Source organism: Astatotilapia calliptera, chromosome 6 (genome assembly GCF_900246225.1).
Source record: "Astatotilapia calliptera chromosome 6, fAstCal1.2, whole genome shotgun sequence".
NCBI classification, from domain to species: domain Eukaryota; kingdom Metazoa; phylum Chordata; class Actinopteri; order Cichliformes; family Cichlidae; genus Astatotilapia; species Astatotilapia calliptera.
The window spans coordinates 40,861,570-40,887,893 of NC_039307.1; the positions used below are offsets into that span (position 1 = coordinate 40,861,570).

General features: G+C 44.7%; 1 protein-coding gene across 1 annotated transcript in view; it reads right to left on the reverse strand.

Annotated features, from left to right (window-relative positions):
- Positions 1–1,068: 1,068 nt before the first annotated feature.
- Positions 1,069–26,324, reverse strand: part of LOC113024813 (nidogen-1-like) — a 37,276-nt gene continuing 12,020 nt past the window's right edge. The window contains exons 2-20 of the mRNA XM_026172157.1: positions 25,912–26,214; positions 25,173–25,396; positions 23,224–23,807; positions 22,979–23,119; positions 22,457–22,708; positions 21,836–22,036; positions 21,419–21,658; positions 19,303–19,440; positions 18,960–19,088; positions 17,658–17,801; positions 14,535–14,666; positions 11,996–12,229; positions 9,718–9,890; positions 9,050–9,176; positions 8,353–8,524; positions 6,429–6,586; positions 6,214–6,337; positions 5,030–5,142; positions 1,069–2,010 (exon numbers count right to left, since the gene is read on the reverse strand). Coding sequence (XP_026027942.1) covers positions 1,892–2,010; positions 5,030–5,142; positions 6,214–6,337; positions 6,429–6,586; positions 8,353–8,524; positions 9,050–9,176; positions 9,718–9,890; positions 11,996–12,229; positions 14,535–14,666; positions 17,658–17,801; positions 18,960–19,088; positions 19,303–19,440; positions 21,419–21,658; positions 21,836–22,036; positions 22,457–22,708; positions 22,979–23,119; positions 23,224–23,807; positions 25,173–25,396; positions 25,912–26,214 — 3,708 coding nt within the window. The 3' untranslated portion in view covers positions 1,069–1,891. The remainder of the gene's footprint in view (positions 2,011–5,029; positions 5,143–6,213; positions 6,338–6,428; positions 6,587–8,352; positions 8,525–9,049; positions 9,177–9,717; positions 9,891–11,995; positions 12,230–14,534; positions 14,667–17,657; positions 17,802–18,959; positions 19,089–19,302; positions 19,441–21,418; positions 21,659–21,835; positions 22,037–22,456; positions 22,709–22,978; positions 23,120–23,223; positions 23,808–25,172; positions 25,397–25,911; positions 26,215–26,324) is intronic.

The following is a 26,324-nucleotide window of genomic DNA, read 5'->3' on the forward strand; positions in this document are numbered from 1 at the left end:
CAGACTCTGTGGGTCCAGCTTGTGAAGCACGAGCGATTTGCTGCTGCACTGGGCTTTCAAATGTCCAATGTTTTTTCTTGAGAACTGAGACCTGACATTTTTTTGTCTGATACCTGACAAATTTTTTCTTGAGACCTGACGATGTCCTAAAATGTACACGGTACCAAAGGCATCCGCAGGTGACGACGTTTCGTCAACATTGTTGTTTGTTGGGGAGGAAACTTACAAACATACAGTACAGCACGTAAGAGTCATACTGCTAGCGAGCGAAGATTTATGTAAATTTGACAATCTGAACACACTCTGTACTGTACAGGAGACACGGCATGAGATTGATTGACAATCGTCTACAGCCAATCAGGACGCAGAACACAATGCGCTGTTAAAAAATAAAACATAAAAAAAGCATGCAAAAAAATCCGCAAAACAGCGAGTCTGCGAAAGGTGAACTGCGTTATAGCGAGGGACCACTGTACTTAGAGTGGCTCTTATTTATGCAACACTGATCAAATGAAAGGAGGCTGTCCCACACATTTATTTACAGAGGGGTACATCCTGGAGAGGAGTGCACCAGGTCACCAGTCTACTGTTCAATACAAAGATAGCAGTACAACACTTTATTGTACACACAGTGCAGTTTGGGGTTTGGGTTTTTTTTGTTTTCATACTGGAGAACAATAGCATGTCACACCAGGTCTGTGGATGGTAATATTCAAATGAAATAATGATCTATGCCAATAAAGTTTTACACTGTATTTAGACATTACATGGACCACATCCTAAACATGGTGGCTGTGGCTACAATGTAGCTGCCATCACCAGTGTGTGAATGTGTGCGTGAATGGGTGGATGACTGGATGTGTAAAGCGCTTTGGGGTCCTTAGGGACTAGTAAAGCGCTATATAAATACAGGCCATTTTAAACATGGAAATTCAGCTGAATGTCCTCAATTTATCGAGTTTCGGAGAGAAAAAAAATCCTGATTGTGATTTGATTAAATGGTTTGATGAACATGTTGGCTGTTAGGTCTTCCGTACCTGAGGAAAATGGCTTCAAATAAGCGAGAACTTCAGTTACACCAGTTGTTTATCTTTAATCATCACTGAAAAATGGAGCACAGACTGGAGGTAGAGTTCAACAGGAGCACTGTTTCACACACCGTCACAGCAATCACCATCATCAGGTAGATCTCAGGCTTACATCAGCACCATTTAAACAAGACAGAATACTGTTGGCATATTGGGTAAATATTTACATTCATATAAAAATACACTGCGGGGTTTAGAACAAACAGAATAAATGTTTGTCACAGGCTCCCTGTTAGAGGTCCACCTGCAGAATCACTGAGTATGTTAGTCCTGCCGAAAAGTCACATTTCATCATGTAAGGTTGCTGAGCTATATAATCATGTCACATTGGTACAGTTGAACTGAAGAAATGCTGTATGAAACTAACAGTTATTCCATTTGTTTCCTGTAAATGAAGCAGAAGCACTAACTCACTAGTGTGAAAATCCAGGAGTCAAACCTGAGACAAACCCGTCAAAGCAGGGAAACACTGTTCACAAAACTCGGAGGCACTGTGGTCATCACTAACTCCAGAAGAATATTTGACACAAAAACCTTTTAGAGCACATCTATCAGAAAGCAACAAGCAGACTGAAAGTACACAATATAAACTATAAACAACGGTACCTTGTCACATATTCATCACCCAATCAGGTAAATCTGTGTTTTTCACTTTGGACTGCAACAATCAGCAGATGTGAGAACCAGTGAGGACAGACACAGTGAGGTTTGAACAGCTTTCAAAAGCTCATAAGACTCTAAAATGACTACAGAAATGTTAAAGTTCAAGTAAGAAAAGTTGAAATCGTCCCGTCGTCTTCAGCTCACAGGACCTTCTCCTCGCACTGACCGTCAGTCGCGTCCGGGCAGCGACAGGAGAGCCCTCCAAGCCGTGGCAGGCACAGGTGAGAACATCCGCCGTTGTCAGCGCAGTAGTTATACACTAAAGCATCAAAGGGAAGACAATGCAACAATGTCACAAAGGTCTTTACAGAAAGGCTCTTACTTTGACCGTACAGGATGTCTGAAAGGCCATGGTGGCAGAGGACTGATGATGTCACCCATGTGCACCACTGTTGCTGTCAAATGTCATTTTAGTTACATTGTATTCACATGTGTTCTCAAACTAAATGCAAAGAGAGCTTAGAGCAGCACAACAGTGTAAAAACAAAAACAGTAATGGGCAACAGAGCAGAGTTCTGATTGGCTGCTCTTTCATCGAGTTTGTGTGTGAAGGCCAGCAGTAGCAAAAAGAGATCTGTGTTACGTACGTGTTTGAAATAAAGATTTCACATCAGAGTTAGCGTGCCCGTCTTTTATACTGGGAAGAACCCATAATGTTTTCATGTGGACTGAAACAGCCAAAAGTGAAAATACCTCAGAGTTCTCATGTGTGTGTTAACAGAAGGGCCAGCTGGCGGGACGAGTGCATAAACATGACTATATGACTAGAGGATCTGCAGCCTCAGGAAGTGCCTGAACACTTCATCATCCGTTTGTGTTGCACCGAAACCAGCAGGTGAAGCAGTTTCTCATCGTGGCCTGTTGTACAGTTCTGGGCTCTGAGCCAGTCTCCATATCCACAGCTGGCTTCTCTGAGGTCATGTCAGCCTGAAATTCCCATGCTTCACATGCTATGGAATCTGGAATCAATTATTCCCACTATTCCCACTGCATTAAACTGCTGTGAAACAAACTCCACAGAGCTCGAAACTCTCAGCCCACAAAGTTCCAACGAACGGGAAACTTCTCTGCTTACAAAAAGACAACATGGGAAAATCACCACCACCTTTAGGGATGTAAGAAAATATCGATACAACCAAATATCGCGATATTTCGCGCAATGATACTGAATCGATATTTAAAATCACTGTTATCGATTTTTTTAATTGAAAAATGACATGCATTTACTGTTTATTTCTTTTGTATGTTGGAATTCAAACTCCGGCCACTGGTTTGCAGTTTTCACCGCCTTTACTATGACGTAAAAACGAGGTCTCGCGATAACTGTAGAAGCGTCTAGTTTGCCAAAAGAACGAAGTAGAACAGTCAGTGGACGTGTGTGATGCTAGCTAACTGATGACTGAAGAGGAGAGGATACAGCCGGCCCCCGCAGCTTTCAAAGATGATGTGTGGACTTATTTTGGATTTAGGACAAAAGAAGGCAGTAAAGACTATGACAAGAGCTATGCAGTCTGTAAAATCTGCACCGCCAGAGTCAAATATTCCGGTAACACAACAAATTTACGAACACACGTGTCTAGACACCATAGCGACGTAGCGTCAAATGCTAATTTTAAAACGAAACGAGGTGATCCCGCTCAACGGACAATTGAAGAAGTTAACTTTTCGAAACTACCAGCAACTTCAACTCGTGCAACAAAAATAACGCGGTCAGTACTTGTTTTTATTTGCAAAGACATGCGCCCTCTGAGTGTTGTGGAGAATAAAGGATTTCGTAATATGATTAAAACGCTGGAGCCCCGTTACACCGTTCCTTCTCGACAACATATCACGGACATCGCTCTGCCAAAGTTGTACCAAGAAGTCAAAGCGACAGTGCTGGACTCTCTCAGCTCGGCTGAGACAGTTGCTCTGACATGCGACGCTTGGACTTCGAGAGCCACTGAATCGTACGTAACTGTTACAGCACATCACATAACGGACCAGTGGGACCTTCAGTCTCATGTACTACAAACCCGAGCCATGCATGACAGTCACACAGGTGAGCACATTGCAGCGTTACTAACTGACGCTGTGGCTGAATGGGGATTGAACGCAAAGGACCTTGTTGTTGTTACCGATAATGCACCAAACATGGCTCTCGCGGCTAGACTTGCCTCAGCTATCCAAAGTAGCAAGGAGTTTCCTATGCATTCCTGGAACAAGTGTCTCTGCAGAGAGAGTTTTCTCCTCTGCAGGAGACATAGTAAATGCACAGAGAAGTGTCCTGAGAGCTGACCATGTCGATCAGCTTGTATTCCTGCACAAAAATCTGGAAATTGAAAAATAAACACTGAGAAAACACTACACATGTAAAATCTCTGATATGAGAATGTTTGACATTTTGGTTGAGTCTCATAAGCACTTATTTAGATGAGTAAATTCCTTTTTTCAGGTTGTACTAAAAGTGTTCCATTGATGGACACTGCAGAGCTGTACTTTATTTTATCAACACTTAATTGTAATAGCACTTTACATTTTTTGTTAATGTTTACTTGGATGGATTCTTCAAGCAATTTCATTTTTGATTTATATTTGTTTATGTTAAGGTCACATAAAAAGTACTTTGTTTTGATGCTCCATAGAGCAGTTTTTGGATAAGTATTTTACAATCATAGTACTTAGAAAGACTTCAGTGTTACATGTTTACTTTTTTCATGTTAAAAAATACTTGATATTTCAGTAAAGTAGTCTTTGTTTGTTTATTTGACATGACTTCTAATAAGGCAGATGTTAATTTCTCCATTCATTTTGAACTTAGAGTGTTTTTGTTTCAGATGTTTCATGTCAAGCATTAAACAGTTTGGACTGTTTACTTGAGTTTTCCTAATTAAATTTAGTCCTACTAAACACAAATATCGTCTGGCTTTTAGTATTGCAATATATCGTATCGTCTACCCTGTATTATGATACATATTGTATCGCCAGATTCTTGCCAATACACACCCCTAGTTCCCTTATTTCCTGACGGTTTTATGACCTCTGGCAATATTTATTAATGTAAAAAACCAAAAAAACAATTAAAAACTAGTAACAACCAAACGAAACCAACCTTTTTCCCCTAATCTCAGTATTCATGCTAAGCTAAGCTAATTACACTCAGATGAGCTTTGCCCCCTTTTTAAAAAACCTTTGTAAACCTTCCTCCCACAGACTGTACTCTACAATTTCTCATCGTCCTTAGTCCCTACATTTGTCTCTCTGGTTTCAGTCACTGCTCTGGCTGATAGAAGTCATACCCTGTGGACACTGTGTTGCTGTTGTGGTGATGCCGTACAGGCGAGAGCGTTTCTGTGGCAGAAACTCTTCTGTCTCTTTCCCCAAGTGACGATCCACAGCCACCACGGCCTCCCTGTAAAACACCCACAACCTTTTAAATATCTCAGAGGCCACATAGTGATGTGTCAGATATGTCACATTAACACTGCCATTAGTCACAATGTAGTGAATGTAAGATACAAAGCACTTAAACATAGAAAAAGGGCTTGTGTAAATAGGTGAATGAGGCATGTTGTATAAAATGTTTTGACTTCTCCGTGAGAGTAGCTGACGTCATTAGCCACTTCCAGGTCCAAACTCCGCTTCAGGTCCCAAAGTCAAACGAACACTGCGACATCACTGAGAGTTACAAACTGTCTAAATTCTTTCATCTTTAATAAAATGATCAGTGTTGCTGCTTTACCAGGTGTAACTATGAAGTTTAACAACCGGTCACAGCAGATGGCCCCGCCCCTCCCTGAGCCTGGTTCTGCCGGAGGTTTCTTCCTGTTCAAAGGGAGTTTTTCCTTCCCACTGTCGCCAAAGTGCTGCTCATAGGGGGTCATATGATTGTTGGGTTTTTCTCTGTATCTATGAGGCGCCTTGAGGCGACTTTTGTTGTGATTTGGCGCTATATAAATAAAATTGAATTGAATTGAATTGAATTGAATTAACATGCAGGATGTTAACATGCAGGATGTTAACATGCAGGATGCTGTAAACGGACCAAACTTCAGCCAGGAGAACAACTGAGATAATCCATCCACAATACAGGTTAGTCATTCATATACTGCTGCATGGGCTGGGCTGTAGTTACATCGTAAGGTTTTAAAAACTGAGCTTTAAAATGAACAGTGGCAATAAAAACCGAGAGAGGCCGACAGCGATCACTGACTGTTTTAGTGATCACTAAACACTATGTAATCTGGCTTGTTCAGATTAAATAGAACAAGATACAAAACATTAAAACATGTTAAAAACACAACAGCCTTAATAAACTCAGAGCAGTTTGGACCCGGAAGCAGGGTTCATATGTCATCACTTAAAGACCGGATATAAGACTCAGTCCATGTACCATTTGACAGTTTTGAGCCAGGACTTTCTGGATTTAGATCAGCAGAGCTCTAAATAAAGAAAAATGCAAAGTAAATGTCTTAGTTGGTACCTCCTCCAGTCAGTGTAATACAGGTTTCTTCCAAAGGAAACCAGGGCAAACGGATACTGGATCCCTTCGACGATATTCCGCCTCAGTTGGCGGTGAGGATCCATACACTCCACCTTCCGAGTCCCTGCAGAGTCATTGGGATAAGTAATCCAGGAACACATTACCAGTAGGAGCTCTGAGTGCTGTGTGTGGATCTGAGGAAGGCTTTTTCCTACCTGCATCTGCCCAGCATAGCTGTTGGTTTTCATAGTCAAAGGTGAGACCGTTGGGAAGTGCTAGATTGTCTTTGACCAGGACAACTCGCCCAGTCCCATCCATGTTGGACATCTCAATTTTAGGCCCGTCTCTATTCCAGTCTGCCCAGTACAGCCGCCTGAGACCAACATCACAAAAACCAGTTACAAGAAACTGCTACTGCTGGGTTCATGATACAACTTCTGCTCTGATATTAATTTCACTGCTAGCAGACTCAAGCACATTAGCTTTCACCAAGAGTCCTGAAGTTATTGCTAGTAATTAGAATATATGGCATGTAGTAATGGATATATTGGACAAAGGATGCTGATTCATAGTGAAGGAGGACATGCAGAGGGTTGGAGTGACAGAGGAAGATGCTGGGAGGATGAGGAGGATGATAGAGGCATTGTGAGATAAAGGAACCTTCTAAAGGAAGCAACCAAAAGATGTAGTACACACAGGGTCAGTGCTACTCCTCGTTATACGATTACATAGTATTACTGCTAATACCTAGAGATGGCACGATACCACTTTTTTATGTCCGATACCGATACCGATATCATAAATTTGGATATCTGCCGATACCGATATGAATCCGATATAGTGTTTTTTAATCAACAAAACTGTTTTTTAAATATCTTGCTGCATTTTGTATAAGTTCATACTCAAGTTTAAAACAACAACTACACTAAAGCTATTCTGTTATACCTGTATGCAAAAAAAAATATTTCATAGTTCAGCAATACTGATCAATCTAATAAACTTAGACCTACACCATCCTCCCTATTCTGGTATTTTAAAGAGTACTTAGCATAAATATTAAGCAGCCTAACTAATAGGGTTCCAACTCCCAGCAACAACAAAAATAAATAAATAAAAAATAGGGAACCACCCCTCACGCTCCACCTCATGATGCTTAATCGACGTAATCAACCTTAATTTGATGCAGTGTGAAAAAAAAATGCACAGAAATCAATTATTTTTCAAGAAATATTAAATAGATTCAACATCTTTCTTCAACAAAATTGCAGACTGCACAGATGGTACCTTCCCAAAGGAAAAAGTACTATAGCTTACTAGGGTATATATATTAGACTTAATAGTTACTATATACAGTAATGGACTTCTATTCATTTTACATCAAATTAAAACTTTGGGTGTCAGATAATTATTTATTAAAAGCTCGACATTTTAAATGAGAATAAAGAAAAGTATGTCTTTGTGCCCCCTTTTCCCTGTTAATGCCCTATCGGCCCCCCTGGCTAAACTTTGCTAGATCCGCCCCTGCACAGTTACGTCAGCTGTAGAAAAAGATCCTGGAGTAGAAAGTAATATTAAATAAATTCTAACAACAGCTGATCAAGCTTAAACGTGCTGCTGTTGTTTATCCGCTGGTTTCCTCTTTCTGGTGCAAAGTGGGCCAAAAGCAAACTAGAGACACGGACTCGCAACAGAAAAGCTGATCAGCTGATCGTTAAGCAGTTTCATGATTGAAGTAGCAGCAGGAGAGGCAGTCGTTTGTTAAGCTTAACGCAGGAATGCTTTACAAACATTCAGAGATGGACTTACACACTTGCTTTACTTCTCTCGGGGATAACTTTGTCGGAGATGAAATGCCGGGTTGCTAGCGAAGCTCCACATGCTATCCAGACCACCGACAGGTCCCGCATGCCACAGCTGCTCTATCACGTGATGCATACTGCTCCGACGTGCTAACGTTCTGAGGTGAGTTACGGCGTGTTGCAAGTTTTGTGAGGTGCTTTCGTGATATTTAATGGATCGGATTACATTTTTTATTTTTCTCCGATATCCGATCCAGTAATTTAGGTCAGTATCGGACCGATACCGATACGTAATATCGGATCGGTCCATCTCTACTAATACCAATACAAATACTATTACCCGTATGCTGGGTTGGTGACGATGGGTCGAGGGTTCACCAGGTCAGTGTCAAAAAGGACTCTCCGGTGACTGCCGTCCAGCTTTGAGACCTCTATGGTGTCTCGCGTGGAGTCAGTCCAGAATAGAAGGCGGGCCACGTGGTCAATGGCGATGCCTTCAGGACTCTGCAGCTCTGAGGAGGAGCAGACATACTTAACACTGAATACAGGGACTGATGGCACCACTGCACTTAACTGCCAAAGGCCGAAGAGCTCAACTTCATCAGGGGCCTGGCAGGAACATCGAAAAAAAAACCCTTAAACTACAAGTCACTAGCATACAGCTAAGAAGTACAGACCAAGAACATTCCTGTGGCCACACGAGCTGCTCAGCAACACCTGAAAAATACTGACCAGCCTTTTCAAAAGATTTTTGATGAAGCATCCACGGGATCTACCAGAAGGTTCCAGGAGTCGGATGTTCAATCCCTAATACTGGGACAGTTTGATCTTTGGTTTTGAGAATATAGTTTAGCTCTTGTGACAGCAGCTGCAATGAAACCATCCCACTGCTAGAACAAAGAAGTCCTGGGCATAACTTCTCCTGCACCCGAGTAATCAAACAAAGAACCACACAAGCTCCAGTCTCTCGTACAAGTTCAGCACAAAGTGGAGCCACATATAAAGCTGCTTCTGCTCAGTCGCGACACGTGCTGTACCTTTAGTAACAACTGGAACGATGTCTCCTCCAGTGAGGCTGGCCTTGCTGATAGCTGGTCCAGTGATGTCGGTCCAGTAAACCATCTTCTCCACACAGTCGTAGGCCACAGCGATCACCACTCGATCCTGGTCATGAAAGAAGAAAAAGATCAACCTTTCATTATTTTAACAGACAGCTGTGTGTTCAGCTGCAACACATTAATGCAGATGTGCCAGATGATTTCTAGACTTCATGACAGAGACGAAGAGCTCTGCAGCTGAAAACAGCTAAAGAACAACGTGAATGTGTGAGGACACAAAAATCATAATCCATGAACACATTCAGGCTCTTACAGACATCTTTTCAAAAGACCCTCATCCGAGTCTAGACACAGAGAGCATTGCAGTGATGTCACTATGGTACCACTCGCAGATAATTAAACTGGTGAGTAAAATATCACTGAAACACCAAGTCAAACAACCAAGTGGCATCTCTCTGAAGAGAATATCATTATGGCCACAACACATTCAATTCAGCACCAGATCACAGCAGCAGCTGTCTCAGGGTGCTTTACACTGTAAGGTAACACTAAAGCATGTCAGGCAGCAGGACGGGCTGATAAAGTCCAGACAAAAACACGTCAGTATCTGTGGAGGCTGTCAGCAGCAGCAGTGTCATTGTTCTTACAGGGACGTGCAGCAGAGGTTTGGCCTCCTCCCTCCTCATGATGTATCCATCGAGCGGCACATGTTCGATCTTCCCGCTTTGAGCGAACAGCAGGTATGCTCCAGGAGCGATGGGCTGGACATCAGGCCGCGGCGTGGGACCGATCGGAGCGGGAGTAACTGCCTGATCGATGCCTGTGTGGGAGAAGAGTCATGCTGGCAGTGGGCTTTGTGTGGAGATGTAACAATTAGCCTACAACCTTCAGTTCACCAAGATGATACTGGCCTCTCTAAGACATCACCTGACATGTCTGACACATCCAAGTTTATATAAAGGTACATGTACAGCATTACATGACACGCATACACCAGCTGGACTCTGCGATGCTCTGCACAGATTAAAACTATATATGGCCACGGTATGCTGTGATTATGTTTCTAATCACGGACTGATTTCATCTTTTGGGTATTTAGATATTTGAATGCTGCCATTTATTTTTCTATTAAGGTAGTGGGAGTGTCAGGTGGGGTCACTCTGGTGTGAGTGGGTATGATTTTCATGTGGCCACAAGTTTGAGTGGATGGACTGCGCCTGGGAAACTGATCAGCATCGTGGGTTTATTGGGTGTTTCTAGATCTATTTGTATTCTATTGTATATATTATTCTATTTTACTCGATTGTATGTAGTATTTTTATTCTATTCCAGTGTCTTCTAATTTCTGCTACATAACTTTGCACTTTTGCTGTATCAAAAACAAATTTCCCACGTGTGCGCCTAATAAAGGTTATCTTATCTATAATTATTTTCAGTGCTTCAATCAAATGGATGTTTTTATTGTGTGTAACCTTTTACCTGTGTGTGGTGTGCAGCTGTGCCGTCCCTTTTCCCTTTGATGTTTTTGTAGTTGGGCTTTAGTTACTCTGCTCAGCTGTGTACGCCATGAACAACTGGGAGGAGCCTTGTAAAGACGGACCAACCTGTTTGTTTGTGCCACTTCCCCTGTAAACCCATTACAGGTCACACACAGCACTGACTCCCAGCTGTTTGCAGTGCTGTGCTATGAGTTTAATGTATGAATTTATTATTACCAAGCAGTGGTATGGGTATATTTCTTACTTTTTACCGTTTCTTCCTGCAGTAAATATAAACAACGACAGTATTCAGGAAGAAAAACAAACACTGCAGATATTTTATCATAACTCTGGTTTTACGTGGCCGATCAACACAATTTAAAAACTGGTATAAAGTCCACACTTTTCCCGTCACTTGTTCCGTCTGTTTTGCTCACATCTCCAATGGTTGTACACGTTGTCATTAACGTGGCTTCATCCACATCAGCCGCTTTGCTAAAACACCGGTGTCGCAGATAAGGACGCTGTCATAGCCTGTCAACCACGTTGATTAGCTGCGTATATACGAATGTGAATCGCGTGATTGGCTGGACTGTGGGATAATGTGGCATCGTTCTGATCCCATACGGGAGCAGCCAGTCACTGACTAACACTGCAGAACAGAATCGTTAAAGTATTAATTTTAATTTCAATTCAGGTTTTTTTTGTGTGCAGAGACGTGCCAGCAGCTTAGAGGGAACATTGCAGCCTGGCTACAGAGCTGAAGAGAAACCTAGGGTTGTTCTTATTTCCTTCAATCAGTGATGAATAGTAAGATGTTCTGGCTTTGCGGAGGGCTTTCTTATAAAGCAGCAAACTATTTCTCCAGGCTAAATGATGATCCTCTAAATTTGTGACACGCCATTTCCTCTCCAGATTACGAGTCATCTGCTTTAGGGTACGTGTTTGAGAATTATACCACGGAGTCAGGTACTTCTGATTAGAGACCTTAGTGTTCACTGGACCTACAGTATCCAGAGTCGTACGTAGTGAGGAGGTGAAATTATTAACAAGATAATCGACCTCTGTTGGAGTAGTGTTCAGATAGCTGCTCTGCTCTGTGTTGGTACAGGGCATTGAAGATGATAACAGTGGGTGGATTATATTCTTAAACTTAGTTACAGCGCTTTCAGAAAGACATCTACTGTGATAAAGTCTACTCTCCACCGCTGTGTAATCAATTATTGTAAATGTAAATGTTATCAGGAAATGATCAGACAGGAGAGGGTTTTCAGTTATATAATGCTCGACAGTACATTTATCATGTGCAGCTTCAGGCAGAAAAGAAATCATATTTAAATTGAAATGAACCTCATATGAGTAAAAAGTTTAATATATCGATAGAATGACACGATAAAATGTTTGTTTTCCGATAGCACAACATCAATAAGCAGAAACAGAGACTCACAAAGAGGAGGGCTACTGTGAGGTCCTGTGCGGGTGTTGGGGACCTCCTGCCCGTTGGCGTCCACACACCAGCACTGCCCAATGCTTTGGTGGCACTGCGTGGGCTCGTAAGCTCCGCGCTCGTCACACCGGGGAACGTACCGACCGACAGTCGGACGAGGACGGAATGAGAAGGGAACGTCAGAGTCGGCTACGGCACTCGCTCTCTGCTGCTCACACCGGGTCTTCTCACGCTCTGAGGACACACGAGAACGAAACACGTTCACAGAGTGATGGTCGCGCCTACGGAGACGTACCAGTGTCCCGCTCCTTAGAGAGTCACATGTTCACAGTCACACAGTAGTAGCATCTGATGACATTAGCATTAATGCATCCACAGGGTCACAGGGAACAGGAAGAAAACATGAGGCTCCAACACCTGTCAAGTTAAACCTGCTCTTGATCTGTTATTGACATCACTAGCCCCGCCCCTTTCTTTCTATTTAGCATCCAAGCAGTCAGACTTCTGCAATACCTCCCCAGGCCTTTCTTTGGACGCTGGCTGCTTTTATCCATGTACCAGATGACTTTCAGATAATTTTTTATGTGTTTGTTACTTAAACCACATCACTTTGACCTCTGAATCACTAAAGCATAAAAGGGTCAAGATCTGCAAGGCAGATCGTCAGGAGATGAGAAGTGTGGACCCAAGTGCAAGCGCTGATAACTGAGTAAATGAATGAGTTTTCTTTTCAGGGAAAGGTGAAGCACAAACAAAAGCAGAGCATCGCAGGGAACTAAACCAAACAAAGGCTAAACTGGAAGCAGCTACAAAACAATAACACAGAGGAACAAAAACCTGCGAAACCTGAAACGTCCAACAGGAGACGATACACAGACGAACCAGCAACTAACAGAGGCAGACACAAGGCTTAAATACACAGAGGGACAACGAGGGAATGAGACACAGCTGGGAGTAAGACATGACGAGACCATGGGGACGCAAAACTCAATACACTGACATGAGACACAGACCTTCACTATAAAACAGGAAATGCACGAGGGCGAGCACAGACACGACGAGCTGCAGAGACATGGAATAAAACACGAGGGGGAAACCCAGTAAACTAATCTGAACAACTTAGGACTGAGAATAACTCCAAGAACAACAAATGAACGTAAGATGATACAGAAACGCAAGGAAACAAAGAACGCCGGGTCAAATGACCCAAAGGAGCTGTTTACTAAAGGGACGAACCAGTCAGCACATAACAGACAACCAAAGAACACATACAAGTGTATCTTTGTTAAAAGCAGCATGTTGCACTGCAGGGCAACCTGCTTGTGACAAATAAAGCTTTGAGTGATTGATTGATGTCGAAAAACACTCCATACAAATGATTTTTGCACCAACAGCATGATTCCCAAAGACAACGACGTGACACGGTGTCTGTAGGACGTCTGAGGAAACTGGAGGCTAAAAAACCTGATCAGCAGGTGATCAGGAACTGAAACGATGCTGCAGTGTTAGCATTGAATCAGGAGGAAGACGTATGGTGTCCTGATCAGGGTGCATTTGTTTGTATGGACTGTGAGTCTGGAATGAATCACTATTAGAAACAAAGGATTCGTCATTTTCAAATGCATCAAACTTTAATGACTGGGTCATTTGGAAAAACAAAACACATGTGACACGTGGCTTATTTCAAAGGTCCGTGCTCCTGAGCAGACTTCAGCACGTGGCAGCTGCAGATACAAAGACTGAGTGATTAAAGCAGCAGGCTCTTCATCTCTGTGGTCCCACAGCGAGTGTCCTCAAAGACAAACCACAAGCCAGCCACAACAGTGTCATCGCACACGACAGCAGGCTGTCCTCACAGCGCCACATCTGCCCCCAACAGTCCAACGGGACAAAGGATCCCTGATGGCGGCGGAGACGATCAAAGCCCCGCTGTCGACACTAGAGGCATCTAAAAGATGCTGCTGACATTAAGAGTCACGGACATGTTTTGACACGGGACACTAAATGATGCCTTCAGAGGCAAGACAGGTCATAATAAAGGATGGAAATATGACAAAACTGTGGTGCAGAGGAGTAAAGCTGTAATTAGCTGTGCGCCTCCAGCTGCTGACAGCTGGAATCAGTATTACTCTGACTGCTGGCTGCGCTTCTGTTTGTCTTCTTTTAGTAACACACACACTTTCAGAAAAAGAAAGAAAACATGAATCAGGAACAAAAAACGCTGCTGTTTCCTCAACACTAACTGTACTTGAATGCGTCACATGTTGAGTTAGATCAGACAGAGAATGTGCTGCTGTGCTCCGAGCAGCATCAGAACCATGCAGCTGGAGCTGCAGGACGACACTCTTACTGGAACGCACAAATCAAAACACTCTCATGGGTCTCAGTGTCTCCGTTTACAGTGATACATGCATGGCTGGGGTGTTTAAACAGACTCCTCCAGGATGACCTGTTTCACGATTAAAACAATGAATGGGGGCAGTCACTCTGGAACCAGCAACCCTCTGTCTGTAAACCTGTGAATGTGCTGGTTACCCACCTGAGAACGTGGGACTGCAGTGGAAGCCATCTCCGTGGAAACCAGGACGACACTGACAGGTAAAGGAGCCCTGTGTGTTGGAGCAGGAGGCCTCGGCGTGGCATCGATCCTGCTGCTGGCACTCATCCACATCTGAACAGGCAGAAAAAACAGAGGCTCCTCACATTCTGGATCTTGCAGTACCAGTAATGGCCACCAGATGGTGAAAATTTTGAAGGTAGATCTTTAGTTGAATGCTGCAAATAGACTATGTGCGCCTTAGCATGTGCTACTTCTGGCACTCCTGCAGAGCGCTTCGTTTCCGGTGTGATATTCGTGCCTTGTTTATGCTCAGGTTTTCTAAAACAAGTCAACCAAATTGACGATTTACATTTCTCAAGGTGTCTTGGGCATTTACCGAATATATCTGTAGATGTTCGTCAACTTGTCGATATTTCTTCCTCCGCGCCTCAGAGCAAAAGAGAGGAAGGATTCTAATTTTATATTTCTCAGTATCTGTATACAGCGGTCCCTCGTTTATCGCGGGTGTTATGTTCTAAAAATATCCCACGATAAGTGAAATCCACAATGTAGCCACCTTTATTTTTTGCATGTTTTAAGGCTGTAAAACCCCTCACTGCACACTTTATACTCTTTTCTCAGGCAGGCATGAACATTTTCACACTTTTCTCTCTTGTTTAAACTCTCAAAGTTCAAACCTTTGTAGAAGAATAAGTCGAGTATAAACCAAAGATCAAACCCTGTTTTCAGCTGCAAGAGAATTCAACATTAATGAATCAGAAGTCCAAGTTTTAGTGTGATGGTCAGCATCTTCCTCTGCCTTCTGGGTGCTACCGCAGGTGCCTTTGACGGTGCAGAACGTTTTGTCGACGTTGTGTTTGTTGGGGGAAACGAACATACAGTACAGCACTGCAGAGTCACACTGCCGGTGATCGATGGAGAACCGTCCAGTAGATCACAGGAGAGACGGCACAGAGGAGATCGTCTGCAGCAACCAGGACGCAGGAAAGTGAGCCGCGTCATAGAGAGGGACCGCTGTAATTTTGAAGGTACGTCACAACATACTCGTTGTAAATACTCATGTATACAGACCCTAACCAGCAATCAAGCAGTGGGCAGCCACCAATGCAGCACCCGGGGAGCAGTGTGTAGGGACGGTACCTTGCTCAGGGGTACCTCAGGGTGGCCGTTCAGTGGAGTCGAACCCCCGACCTTCCGGTCATGGGGTGTCAGGGCCACCACTCTACCTACTGAGCTATCCCTGTTCACCTGTGGCTTGAATGCTGAACATTTGCCTGTTTAAATCATAATAACTGTCACTATACAGAGATGTGTCTTCTGCTGCAGTGATGCAGTTCTGCTTGTGTTGAGTGATGTAAACAAACAATCGATCTGCACGCTTCAAACGTCAAAACTGATCATTTGACTTTTTTGACACAGCAGTGGTGAGTGTTCCCACCTTCTGCTCTTTGTAACTTAACGCCATCTTTCCGTTTTCGTGTTTGGATATGACTTTGGAGTCCACCTTCGCAGTAGCGATTGACCGCAAAATAAAGCTACTTTACATCCGGTCTTAAAACAGGAAGTTAGCATTTTCCCGTGCACAGGGTCTATTGTAATGAAGCCATAACGCCAGAGTTCCCGGGCGCGACAGCCTGGCAGGCTCCCGCAGCAGCAAAATCCTCCTAAACCTGTTTGGTCGTGTCTTTGAGAGCAGCTGTGTTATCACTGCTTGCGAATATGGACCCGAACACAAACAGCCGATGGACACTGAGCAGTCGTACGTCTGTGGGCAGAATTTAGATGACTATGTGCATCACAGACTGAATTTAAAGATAAATCAACGACACCAAGTCACCCAAATGACCCCCTGGTGGCTGGGTGAGGTACAGGTTTTAACATAGTCCCTTTTTGCAGCTGCTAATTACGGGCTCTGAGTAGACTCTTCTTCAGCCAACGTTGAATCGACAAAGCATGCTGACAGACCCGTCTCTTTAACCAGACGGTGTATTTATAGCAGCAATAGTTTTGTCCTCCTGTCTTGCAGCCCTCTGTCCACAGAGGCTCAGATCCAGCCAGCGGTCATAAGTCTAGTGGCTCGACGGCTGAGTTAGTGACAGGTAGCATAAACGCTATGAGAGGAAAGCATCTTCATTGCATTCTGTAGCCCAAACATCCAGCCGGTCATCACGAGCCATCTCCAGCCACAAGAACAAAGAGTCCTGCCCCACAGAGCCCTGATCGAAGCAGCCAGTCTGAGACAGGGCTGAGCACTATCAGCCCACAGCGCTGTGAGGCGTGGCTGCATGTTTCAGCACGTCGATCAACGGTTAGATAACAGGAGCTAAAGGCGTCAGACCCGAACATCGTGATGTTTGTAACTGTAAGTACACTGATTCTGAAGCACTTTACAGTCTGTACCATTAGCACTGGAGCATGGTGTACGTTACATGCTGTCTGCGAGCACGACAAACATCTCCAGACTCAAGGACACACAGTTTTACATGGAGGACGACAGACATCCAATCAGCTTACAGATATTTAGAGCAATGTGCTGAAAATGACTCTGAAACCTAACAGCAAACTAGAACGCATTATTACTCGAGCCACGAGTGTCAGCGTGTTAATCCATCAAACCCATAAAGATCCAGCTCTTCAAACAGGCTGTAAGAGAGCGTTGAGATGGGCCTGAGCCCCGTGGTGACCTTTCACCCCCAAACACCTGTAATCTGAGTAAACTGATGACACACAGGTCCTGGCTGTGTTGAACATTTCACACACAGAGCCTTTGAAAGGTTTCTGTCATGTAGCTGGAGAGAGGTGCAGAACTGTGGATTGCATGAGGCTGTGCTGAGCCTCACTTGTAAAAGCTCGACCTGCAGTTACCACTCAGTAGCTGTGACTGTGGACAGACAGAGGTCTGTGGTAAAGGACTGACTGCTGTGCAGCACACACTGATACGAGCCTGTAAAGCTGTGGAGTGACTCTTCATTCTGTGACAGGTGAACATACCTGTCAGGCATACGATCCCAAACATTTGTTGTATTCATGCAGCAGTGTCTCTTACATTTACAGTGCATCTGTTTATTAAGGATGAGACATCAGCGAGCACCGTGAACTCACCCCGACAGCCCCGGCCGTTACCCTCAAACCCCGGCAGACAGGAGCAGATGTAGGCTGAACCTCCGGTGTAGCGGCACAGTGCTCTCTGTGGAACATCGCAGTCATGAGAGCCTCTCTGGCAGTGATCTACTGGACGGTTCTCCTCTGCAGGACCAGAGAGAAACATGTTTTGATGAACCTGTCCCAAACTACACGTCCCCATTCATCAGAATCAGAATCAGAATCAGAATACTTTATTGATCCCTGGGGGAAATTATTTAGTATGATAATAAAGACCAGTGGTGTCTATCTAGCCATCCATCTTCTTCCCCCTTATCCTGGGCCGGTCGTGGGGGCAGCAGCCTACGCAGAGAAGCCCAGACCTCCCTCTTTCTGGCCACCTCCTCCACCACCACCTCCATTTCCTCCAAGGCATTCCCAGGACACGCTGTCCTGGGTCTGCCCCGGGGCCTCCTCCCGGTGGGACGTCTCACCCAGGAGGCGAACAGGAGGCATCCTTATCAGATGCCCGACCCACCTCACCTCTTTTCAATGTGGAGGAGCAGCGGCTCTACTCTGAGCCCCTCCCGGATGGCCAAACTCCTCACCCAGTCTCCAAGGGAGAGGCCAGCCACCCTTCAGAGGAAGCCCATTTCTGCTGGTTGTATCCGCGAGCTCGTTCTTTCGGTCACTACCCACAGCTCGTGATCACAGGTGAGGGTAGGGACGTAGATGGACCGGTAAATTGAGAGCTTTGCTTTTACACTCAGCTCCCTCTTCACCACGACGGACCGGCGCAGCGTCCGCATTACTGCAGCTGCAGCACCGATCCGTCTGTCGATCTCCCGTCACTCGTGAACAAGACCCAGAGACATTTCAAATCCTCCACTCGGGGCAGGAATGTACTGCCCCGGTGAAACTTCCAGGCCTTTAGTTTTTGAGATCACCTCAAAGTGCCCTGCTGTAGGTGGGTGGACAGGTCGTTTTGAAAAAAAGATTAATCTTGAAGAGTATTTGACTTATGAAGCTAAAATTCCACAGCACTCATTAACCATCCAAACTATTATATTTAAACACATCCTACATTACAACATCCCATCAGAGGGACGAGGTCCAACCAACGAACCCGACAGCATCTTCATTTTAGGTTGAAGCAGTCACATCTCGTCACTACAGACCAGGCAGGAAACATCTCGTCTGTGCTGCACAGATCGTTATTGTTTATGTCCGCTGTCAGCTTTAGGTGCAACAAAGTCATACTCACCCACAGGAACCAGATACCCCCCAGCTGTCAACACACACACACACACACACACAACCCACCGACACACGTCTTTCCATCACTGGCGAACACAAAGCCGGCGGAGCACTCGCAGCGCAAACTTCCAGGCTGATTACTGCAGACGGCGTTGGGTCCACACACTGAAGGAGTCTCCCTGCACTCGTCAATATCTGCCAACAACATACATGTAATGTTACTGCACATTACATGATCTCTGCTCCATGTGCTGCTTGTAGACGCTCAGATTAAATGTAATCCAGGTTCAGATCATCATTTTACTACTATGGAGCGTTTCCACGTGACTGTCACATTTTTGAAATTATTCTCTCATCTGTTCTTTCCCATTTTCAGCACTGCCCATGTGACCAAGTGTGGGTTTGTTACCGTGGCAATATCGTCCATCTCCAGCGAAACCAGCTGTGCATTCACAGCTGAACCGGACGCCCTCGCCAGGTGTACAGACAGCGTTAATGTCGCAGCCGTGTCGGCCGCTGAAGCACGGATTCTGCTCCAGAAGACTGCCTGTCAGAAAATTAGACACACCTCCAGTCAGAAACAATGTGACTCTTCACAGCACACAAACGCAGAACCGCGCACACCGAGCAGAAAAGATTGTGCAGTTTGGCAACAAACCCTGAAGGTCAACCAGATAATGATAACCCTGAAAATAGATCCAGTGTCTCCAGAAAGTAGCACTCACGGTAAACCACCAGCACAGCAAGAAGCGAGGCAGCGAGAGAGAACAGTGAGCTGTGTCACCTGCACGTTGTTTACCAATAAAATCTAACCGTGAAGAACAACAAGCATCATGTAAATGTGCAAACACACATATGCACACATATGTTACATGTGTTGGTGTTAGAAAGCTCTCCCATCCAGCTCTTCAGCTGTTACAGTTTCACTTTGTCACAGTTGTTGTTCGCCTGGAGACACGCTTAGTTTCCATCGTCAGCAACACAAACATCTATAGACTGTATAGAAAAGATGGACCTAACCACCGTGACGTCACCACTCATTAGTGACTTCCTGAGTGCTTCTTCCAAAGCCACCATGGTTCTTGATATTTGATGTGAATACACGAAGTACAGCTGCTGTGTAACATCAGAGCTGCTCTGTTATTCAAGTATTTAAGGAAAATCTGCGTTTGTCTGTCGAGTTTGCAGAAATGAGAATTTAAATATTTGGGGATATTTTGGTGGAATATCGAGACATGCATGTTGTAGGCGACTGCTGCTCCTTCTTCATGATAAAAGGATTAATGGATAAAAGCGAATCTGTGGTTCACTCACTGACTGCTTTCTGCTCGTGCAGCTGGGCGGAGCTCCTGGCAGGAAACATGTCCCAGATGCTCTGCTGTTTGCCAACAAAGCCCAGCTCAGTGTTGTTTGCTTGTATAACTCTAAACCCCCCGAGCTTCTCCAACCAACCTCACCTGCATATTTACCTCAAATCCTGCCCCTCCCCCAACCCCCACCCCCAGCCCGGGTTGGTATCTTGTTGACATCAGCCGCTGATCTTCGCCCCCTGCCTGCAGCACTCTCACTCTGATTGCAGCTGAGGAAACAGAGCCAGGCTCAGATTACTGTTTACCTTCCTCCGATGTCCCACTGCAACACCGCTGAGGGTTTAAACTATTGGATATGTGTTTCCGAACATTCCTCGGAGTAACAACACGCACCGCTTCGCTGTGACTGTCCCTGACAATGTGGGAAACCTTCTGTGACCTTCAGCATGAGTCTGCTCCCTGACCTGTGCCGTCTGCATCTGTGACACATGTGGAACTAAAATAAATACACCACACATTCACAGAGGCAGATTTTTACATCACTGCTGTTTGTGCCAAGAACTCAAGTACTAATAATCACAGCCTCCAAATGCTGTTCGGTTAAATATGTGGAGGCTAAACTTGGAGCCTCCTGTAGGGTCCATCCACAAACGAGACGTCAGGTCGGCTGTAAAATAAAACAAACTCTGTGGCAGGTTTAACACATTTGACAAAGACTGTGGCCTCGTCCTTCCAGGTTACATCAGCGATATTTTTACAGCCCATTTCAGCTGGAAAGATTCGTGTCACCTGTGTCTCTGATTGCTATTACACACTTTCAAACATGAAAGACTTATTCTGGTTTGTTAAATACAACAACAGTGCGACGGCCACCTTTTTTCTACTGTTTGTGCTTTTGGTTCATTTCCAGTATTTTAATGGGACCTCACCTCACCTCACTACAGGCCTTTGAAGACGTTTGTTTCATTTCGCTCAGTCAGATTCTAGTTTTGTTTGTCTGTTATGTAGCACTAACTCATGGCACCTGTACATCTTACTGAGTAACTTCTTAACCAAATCCACCCATCCACCCACTTCTGGTGGAGGCAGGGTACACAATGGACAGGTCACCAGTAGAGTCACTAGTGACTCAAAAATCAATGCAATTAGTGGTGGCGCTCCAACATACACACTCACAGACACACACACGGATACATATGTGGACGTGTAACATACTGTGGATGGGACCAATTTTGTTGCTCATGGCGTAGCGGATAAGGTGGTTGTTAGCGTCAAACATCACAAAGATTTGGTCTACACTGAGCTGCTGGGTGGTCAGCGTTGCCCCCGCCCACCCAGCCTCATCATACGGGCAGGTCTGAAAGATGATGGACTGACGCCACTGGTAGCTTCTAGTCTGGACGTCTCCATCAGGGGAGGTGATGGTGTAGTTGCAGCTGGAGGAGGAGATGATGACTAGAAAGAGGAGGAGAAATACTTTAGCATTGAGCTACCTTCAGTGGGAAGTGAATCTTTTAATGTCCTAAAACATTGATTTGGCTGAAATATTTACACAGAAAGATTGAAAACAGAAAAACGGACTGTTAGGCCCTGACTGCGTGACGAGCTTAGTGTCAGAGCTGCTGGCCTTACAGTTTCTGCTGTACTGGTGAATCTCCTTGTATGGCTTGATCTGGACAGTGGAGCCTAACGGGACAGCCGGCAGACGTCCATCCAGGTCTGTGCTCATCACCAGGTGGTCGTGTTCATCGATGCCTTTAAACTCTTGCTTGATGGTCAGATGCTCGTTGCCTGGCTGGAAGACCACCTCGGCCTGTCGGGAAAACACGCCGCCTACAGGAATGTGAAAACACACGTTTTCAATGCATTTAGGCAAAGACAACCTACTGAGTGCAATGTGCATTAAGTGCAAACTGAGCGTCAGAATGAAGAAGACTGTCTGATGTGTGGTTGTTGGTGCCAGACAGGCTGGTCTGAGTGTTTGGAAGCTGCTGATCTGCAGGCATTTTCCCACATAGCCATCACTGAGGTTTGCTGCTTCCAGCTCACAGTGAGCTCAGCATGAATGGAATCATTTCTGAATCTGTTTTGGACTTTCTGCATACAAACATGATAAACATTACAGTTACAGTATTTAACTGTTCCCAGGCTCTAGAGGCCCAGAGTCTTTGCAGTTCTGAGCAGTTTTGTGAGCACACGAGGGACAAATTGATGCAGCTTTACACAACAATCATCATCAACCTGCAGCCTTACCAATGAGACTGAATCCATTCTCGTAGCCGGGCTGTTCCAAGGCAAAGGCCCAGCCGATGACGCCCCCCAATGAGGACAGAAGCTGCAGGGAGGGCCCCACACTGTCGGGGATGTTGCTGATGGCCACATAGGCCCGTCCATCATTGGCTACCACGTACGAGTGCAAATCATTGTTAGTGAGCCTTATCGGTGAAGGTAAGTTTCCCACAAACACTTGGCCGTTCACTTTTCCGTTCATCCTCTGGGGTTTGCCTGAAAAACAACTTCTCCATTAAATCATTTTATTGTTTCTTTTATCTTCAGTCATCTTTTTTCCTACGAAAACTCCTGATAAATATAGACAAAGGGAATAATATTTACATGACATTTACCAAGTTTTAATGCTTTTAAAGAAGCTTTAATAGAAGAAAAGTTTGGATAGTTTTGACTACACTGTCTTACACAATAAGAAATGACCAAAGCTGCTTTCCTGTTATTAAAATAATCCACAGCTTCACTGATAAGGAACTCAGTTCTTCTTACCTTCTGCAACACAGTCCTTCCCATTCCCATAATAACCAGGCCTGCAGTGGCAGCAGTACCCCCTGCTGTGATCTCGGCAGTCAGCAAAAGCTGAGCATTTGTGCCTGTTGTGGGCACACGTCTCCAGGTTGTATGCAAACACTGTGAAAGGAACAAAAGAAGGCAGGCCGGTAGCTTCAGAATGAAACTATGACAATCTCACCCAAAGAAAAATAAAACACAAACGTCCTGTTATTGAAATCTACCGTTCACATCCAAATCTTCATCGACCACAACGATCTGAGGATGCTGTGGAGCTGAACGCGGTGGTGCTGGTACGTGCCGCTGTTGCAGCCCCGGCTTCTCTGAAGTGTATCTGGGTTCACTGGGCGTGGGAGTGGTGTGTCTTGGTTGCAAAGTCTCAGAGGTGGTGTATCTGGTTTCAGTCTCATGTTGCTCGGTTGGATGTATTCGTTGAATTGTCCCAGTGCTGGTGGGTGCTGGTGCAATAGTGTCTGATTCCACAAAGTGTGGCTCCTGAGTTTTCAGCGTTGCGTTTCCTGGTGTGACGGTTTCTGGATAACCGGTTTGGAAGCTGCTGGGGGTCTCAGATGGCTGCTCATGCTTTTCCTCCGGTACTGTTCCAGCTGTCTTTATCCCCTGGGTTGTATAGGTCAAGAAGTCCACCCCCACATGATCAGCAGTCTGTGTTGGTAACATGGTCACAGGAGGCTCAGTAACACCCTCATTCTCAGGAGAGCTAGTCACTTTCCCCGGTTGGATCTCAACGAAGAACGGGGAGGATCCAATCTTGTACACCCAAACTCCACTGCGTGCTGCGTTGGTCTTTCTGGTTGGATAAAGAATAACATGAAATGTTTCCAAAGTGGACGACAGTGAAAATCAAACTAATGAAGTGGAAACTAGAAATGACAGACAGCATTTCTAAGATGTGTTGTAGCAAAAAGAATCATGAGCGTCTCCAGTCAGTCCAGAATGCTGCAGCAAGGCTTTTAACAAAGACATGAAAAGAGAGCACCAGCTCATTACACTGGCTTCCAGTACATCTCAGAATTCATTTTAAAATCTTGGTACTGACTTTTAAAGCTCTGAATCATGACGCTCCTGCCCATATTTCTCAGCTCTTAGAACGCCACGCTCCCTCTTGCAGCCTGAGATCGTCTAATCTAAGGCTGCTGGTAGTTCCCCGAACACGTTTTAAAACCAGAGGTGATCTTTCAGAGCGGCGGCCCCAGGTTGTGGAACGCTCTCCCTCCATCTCGACGTTGCCTGGATTGTATTTGTTCTTTTAAACATCATCTTAAGACTCATTTATTGAGACTGGCTTTTAATCCGATTTGTGCTGTATGTTTGACTGTACTGTTTTATATTATTGTGAAGCACTTTATCCTGTGAAGAGTGCTATACAAATCAATAAAGTAAAGTAAGTGTATTTCAGAACTTAATTACAAGGACTACTGGAACTTTGATTTTGCTTAAATAAAGTCTACAGCTCTGTGAAAAGGCGTTTCCTGTCTTGTGTGGATGCACGCTCAGTCATCAGTCAAATGGATTCTGTTCACGTCACTCTCAGCACATTGTTCCTTCAGTGGTGCTGGTTTCAGTCATTGTGCAGATGTCCTGTTTATATGGTTGGTCTGGGGCTGCCTGCTGCTTCAGGACCTGCTGTCATTGATGAATTCTGCTCTCTGCCAGAAAGTCCTGACGGAAAACATCCGATCATCGTTTACCGAAGCTCGAGCACATTTGGGTTTCGCAACAATGATGCAAAACACAGCAGCAAGTCCACCCGTGAATGGCTCCAAACAAAAAACCTCAAAATGAAGGTTTTGAAGAGGCCTGATGAACGTCTGGACTTGCTGTGCTATGACCTTAAGACCATGCTGAGAAACCCTCCATTGTGCCTCAAGTCAAACAATCCTGCAAAGAGTGGGACTAACGATGTTTCAGACATTTGATTAAGGCGCCACAGCCATGACTCCTTTTTCACACACAGTAGGTTTGGACAGCTTCTTTAACAGGACTTCGGATTTACTCAGGTTTTCTGTGTCAAACATTAAAACTTGTTTGTTCTGAAACATTAAAGTGACAAATACACCAGGAAGGGAGCGGGCACTTTATCACAGCACCACGTACAAACACAGACTTCATATTTTCAGTTCCACTATAGCAAAAGCATCAGCAGCAGTCATACTTGGTAAGTTGGCTGATGGAGGCCTCGTCATCAGAGGTAATGTTGAAGTACAGCCCCTGTTTTTTCCAGAACCAGCCCACCAGGCCTTCGTTGAAGCCTGACTCGAGCAGCTTTCTTTCTCCTCCTATTGATGTGTAGAGAAACTGCAGGCCGTTCCTGGGGTACAAGAGGATGGCCCAGGCAGATGATGCTGTGTAGGCTACAACCAGCTGGAAGGTGATTCTCTGAAAGTGCAAGATAACATGTTTATATCCACACCACTGCTTATTTTTCATTCTGGGTGGGTTTGTGTGTGTTTTTGCTCACTGTGTGTTTATACACCACTCTACATTTAATCATCACTGATATTCCACACCATGTCCTGTCTCTCCCATCATGGCCCCGCCCCTCCCTGAGCATGGAGGTTTCTTCCTGTTAAAAGGGAGTTTTTCCTTCCCACTGTGGCCAAAGTGCTGCTCATAGGGGGTCATATGATTGTTGGGTTTTCTCTGTATGTATTACTGTAGGGTCTACCTTACAATATAAAGCGCCCTGAGGCGACTGTTGTTGTGATTTGGCGCTAATAAAACTGACTTAGACGGAGACAGGGTAGAATGAGTGTTTATGCCGTAGAACTAAAAAATAATCCGTTTTTCTGCACTAAGGAAAATACACTCAGAATAAATTAGTAAATAAAAGTATATAATATATATAAAAAATAAATACATACTATCTAATTGAGAGAAATTGAAATCCTCACCTTAGTGTCCAGTTGGTCTCCTCGTCCAGATGTCCCCTGGGCAGCCATGTTCTCCCAGGTAACAATGAAGGTGTTGGTGGGCTTCTCTACCTTACCATCTGGGAAACCCTGCCTGATGTGGTCAGCGGCTCGACCCAGGATATTGGGGGTGCTGTCGTGCCTGAAGTACACCTTGCCTTGTCCGTCACTGTTGTCCAGGTCTCCCAGAAGGACTGCAATCATTTTAAACTCACTGGGCGTCTTCCCCAGGTATTTCTCCTCAGCGGGAGGCTCGGCAACAGCCACAAACCCATTGGTGTTGATCTGAAACAGGAGGATCAGGTTCTTTGGTTAATGAACAGACACCTCATATTTCATGTGAAATCACACAGTGCATTTATGCACCTTAGATTTTAGTAATTGTGAGAATGTAT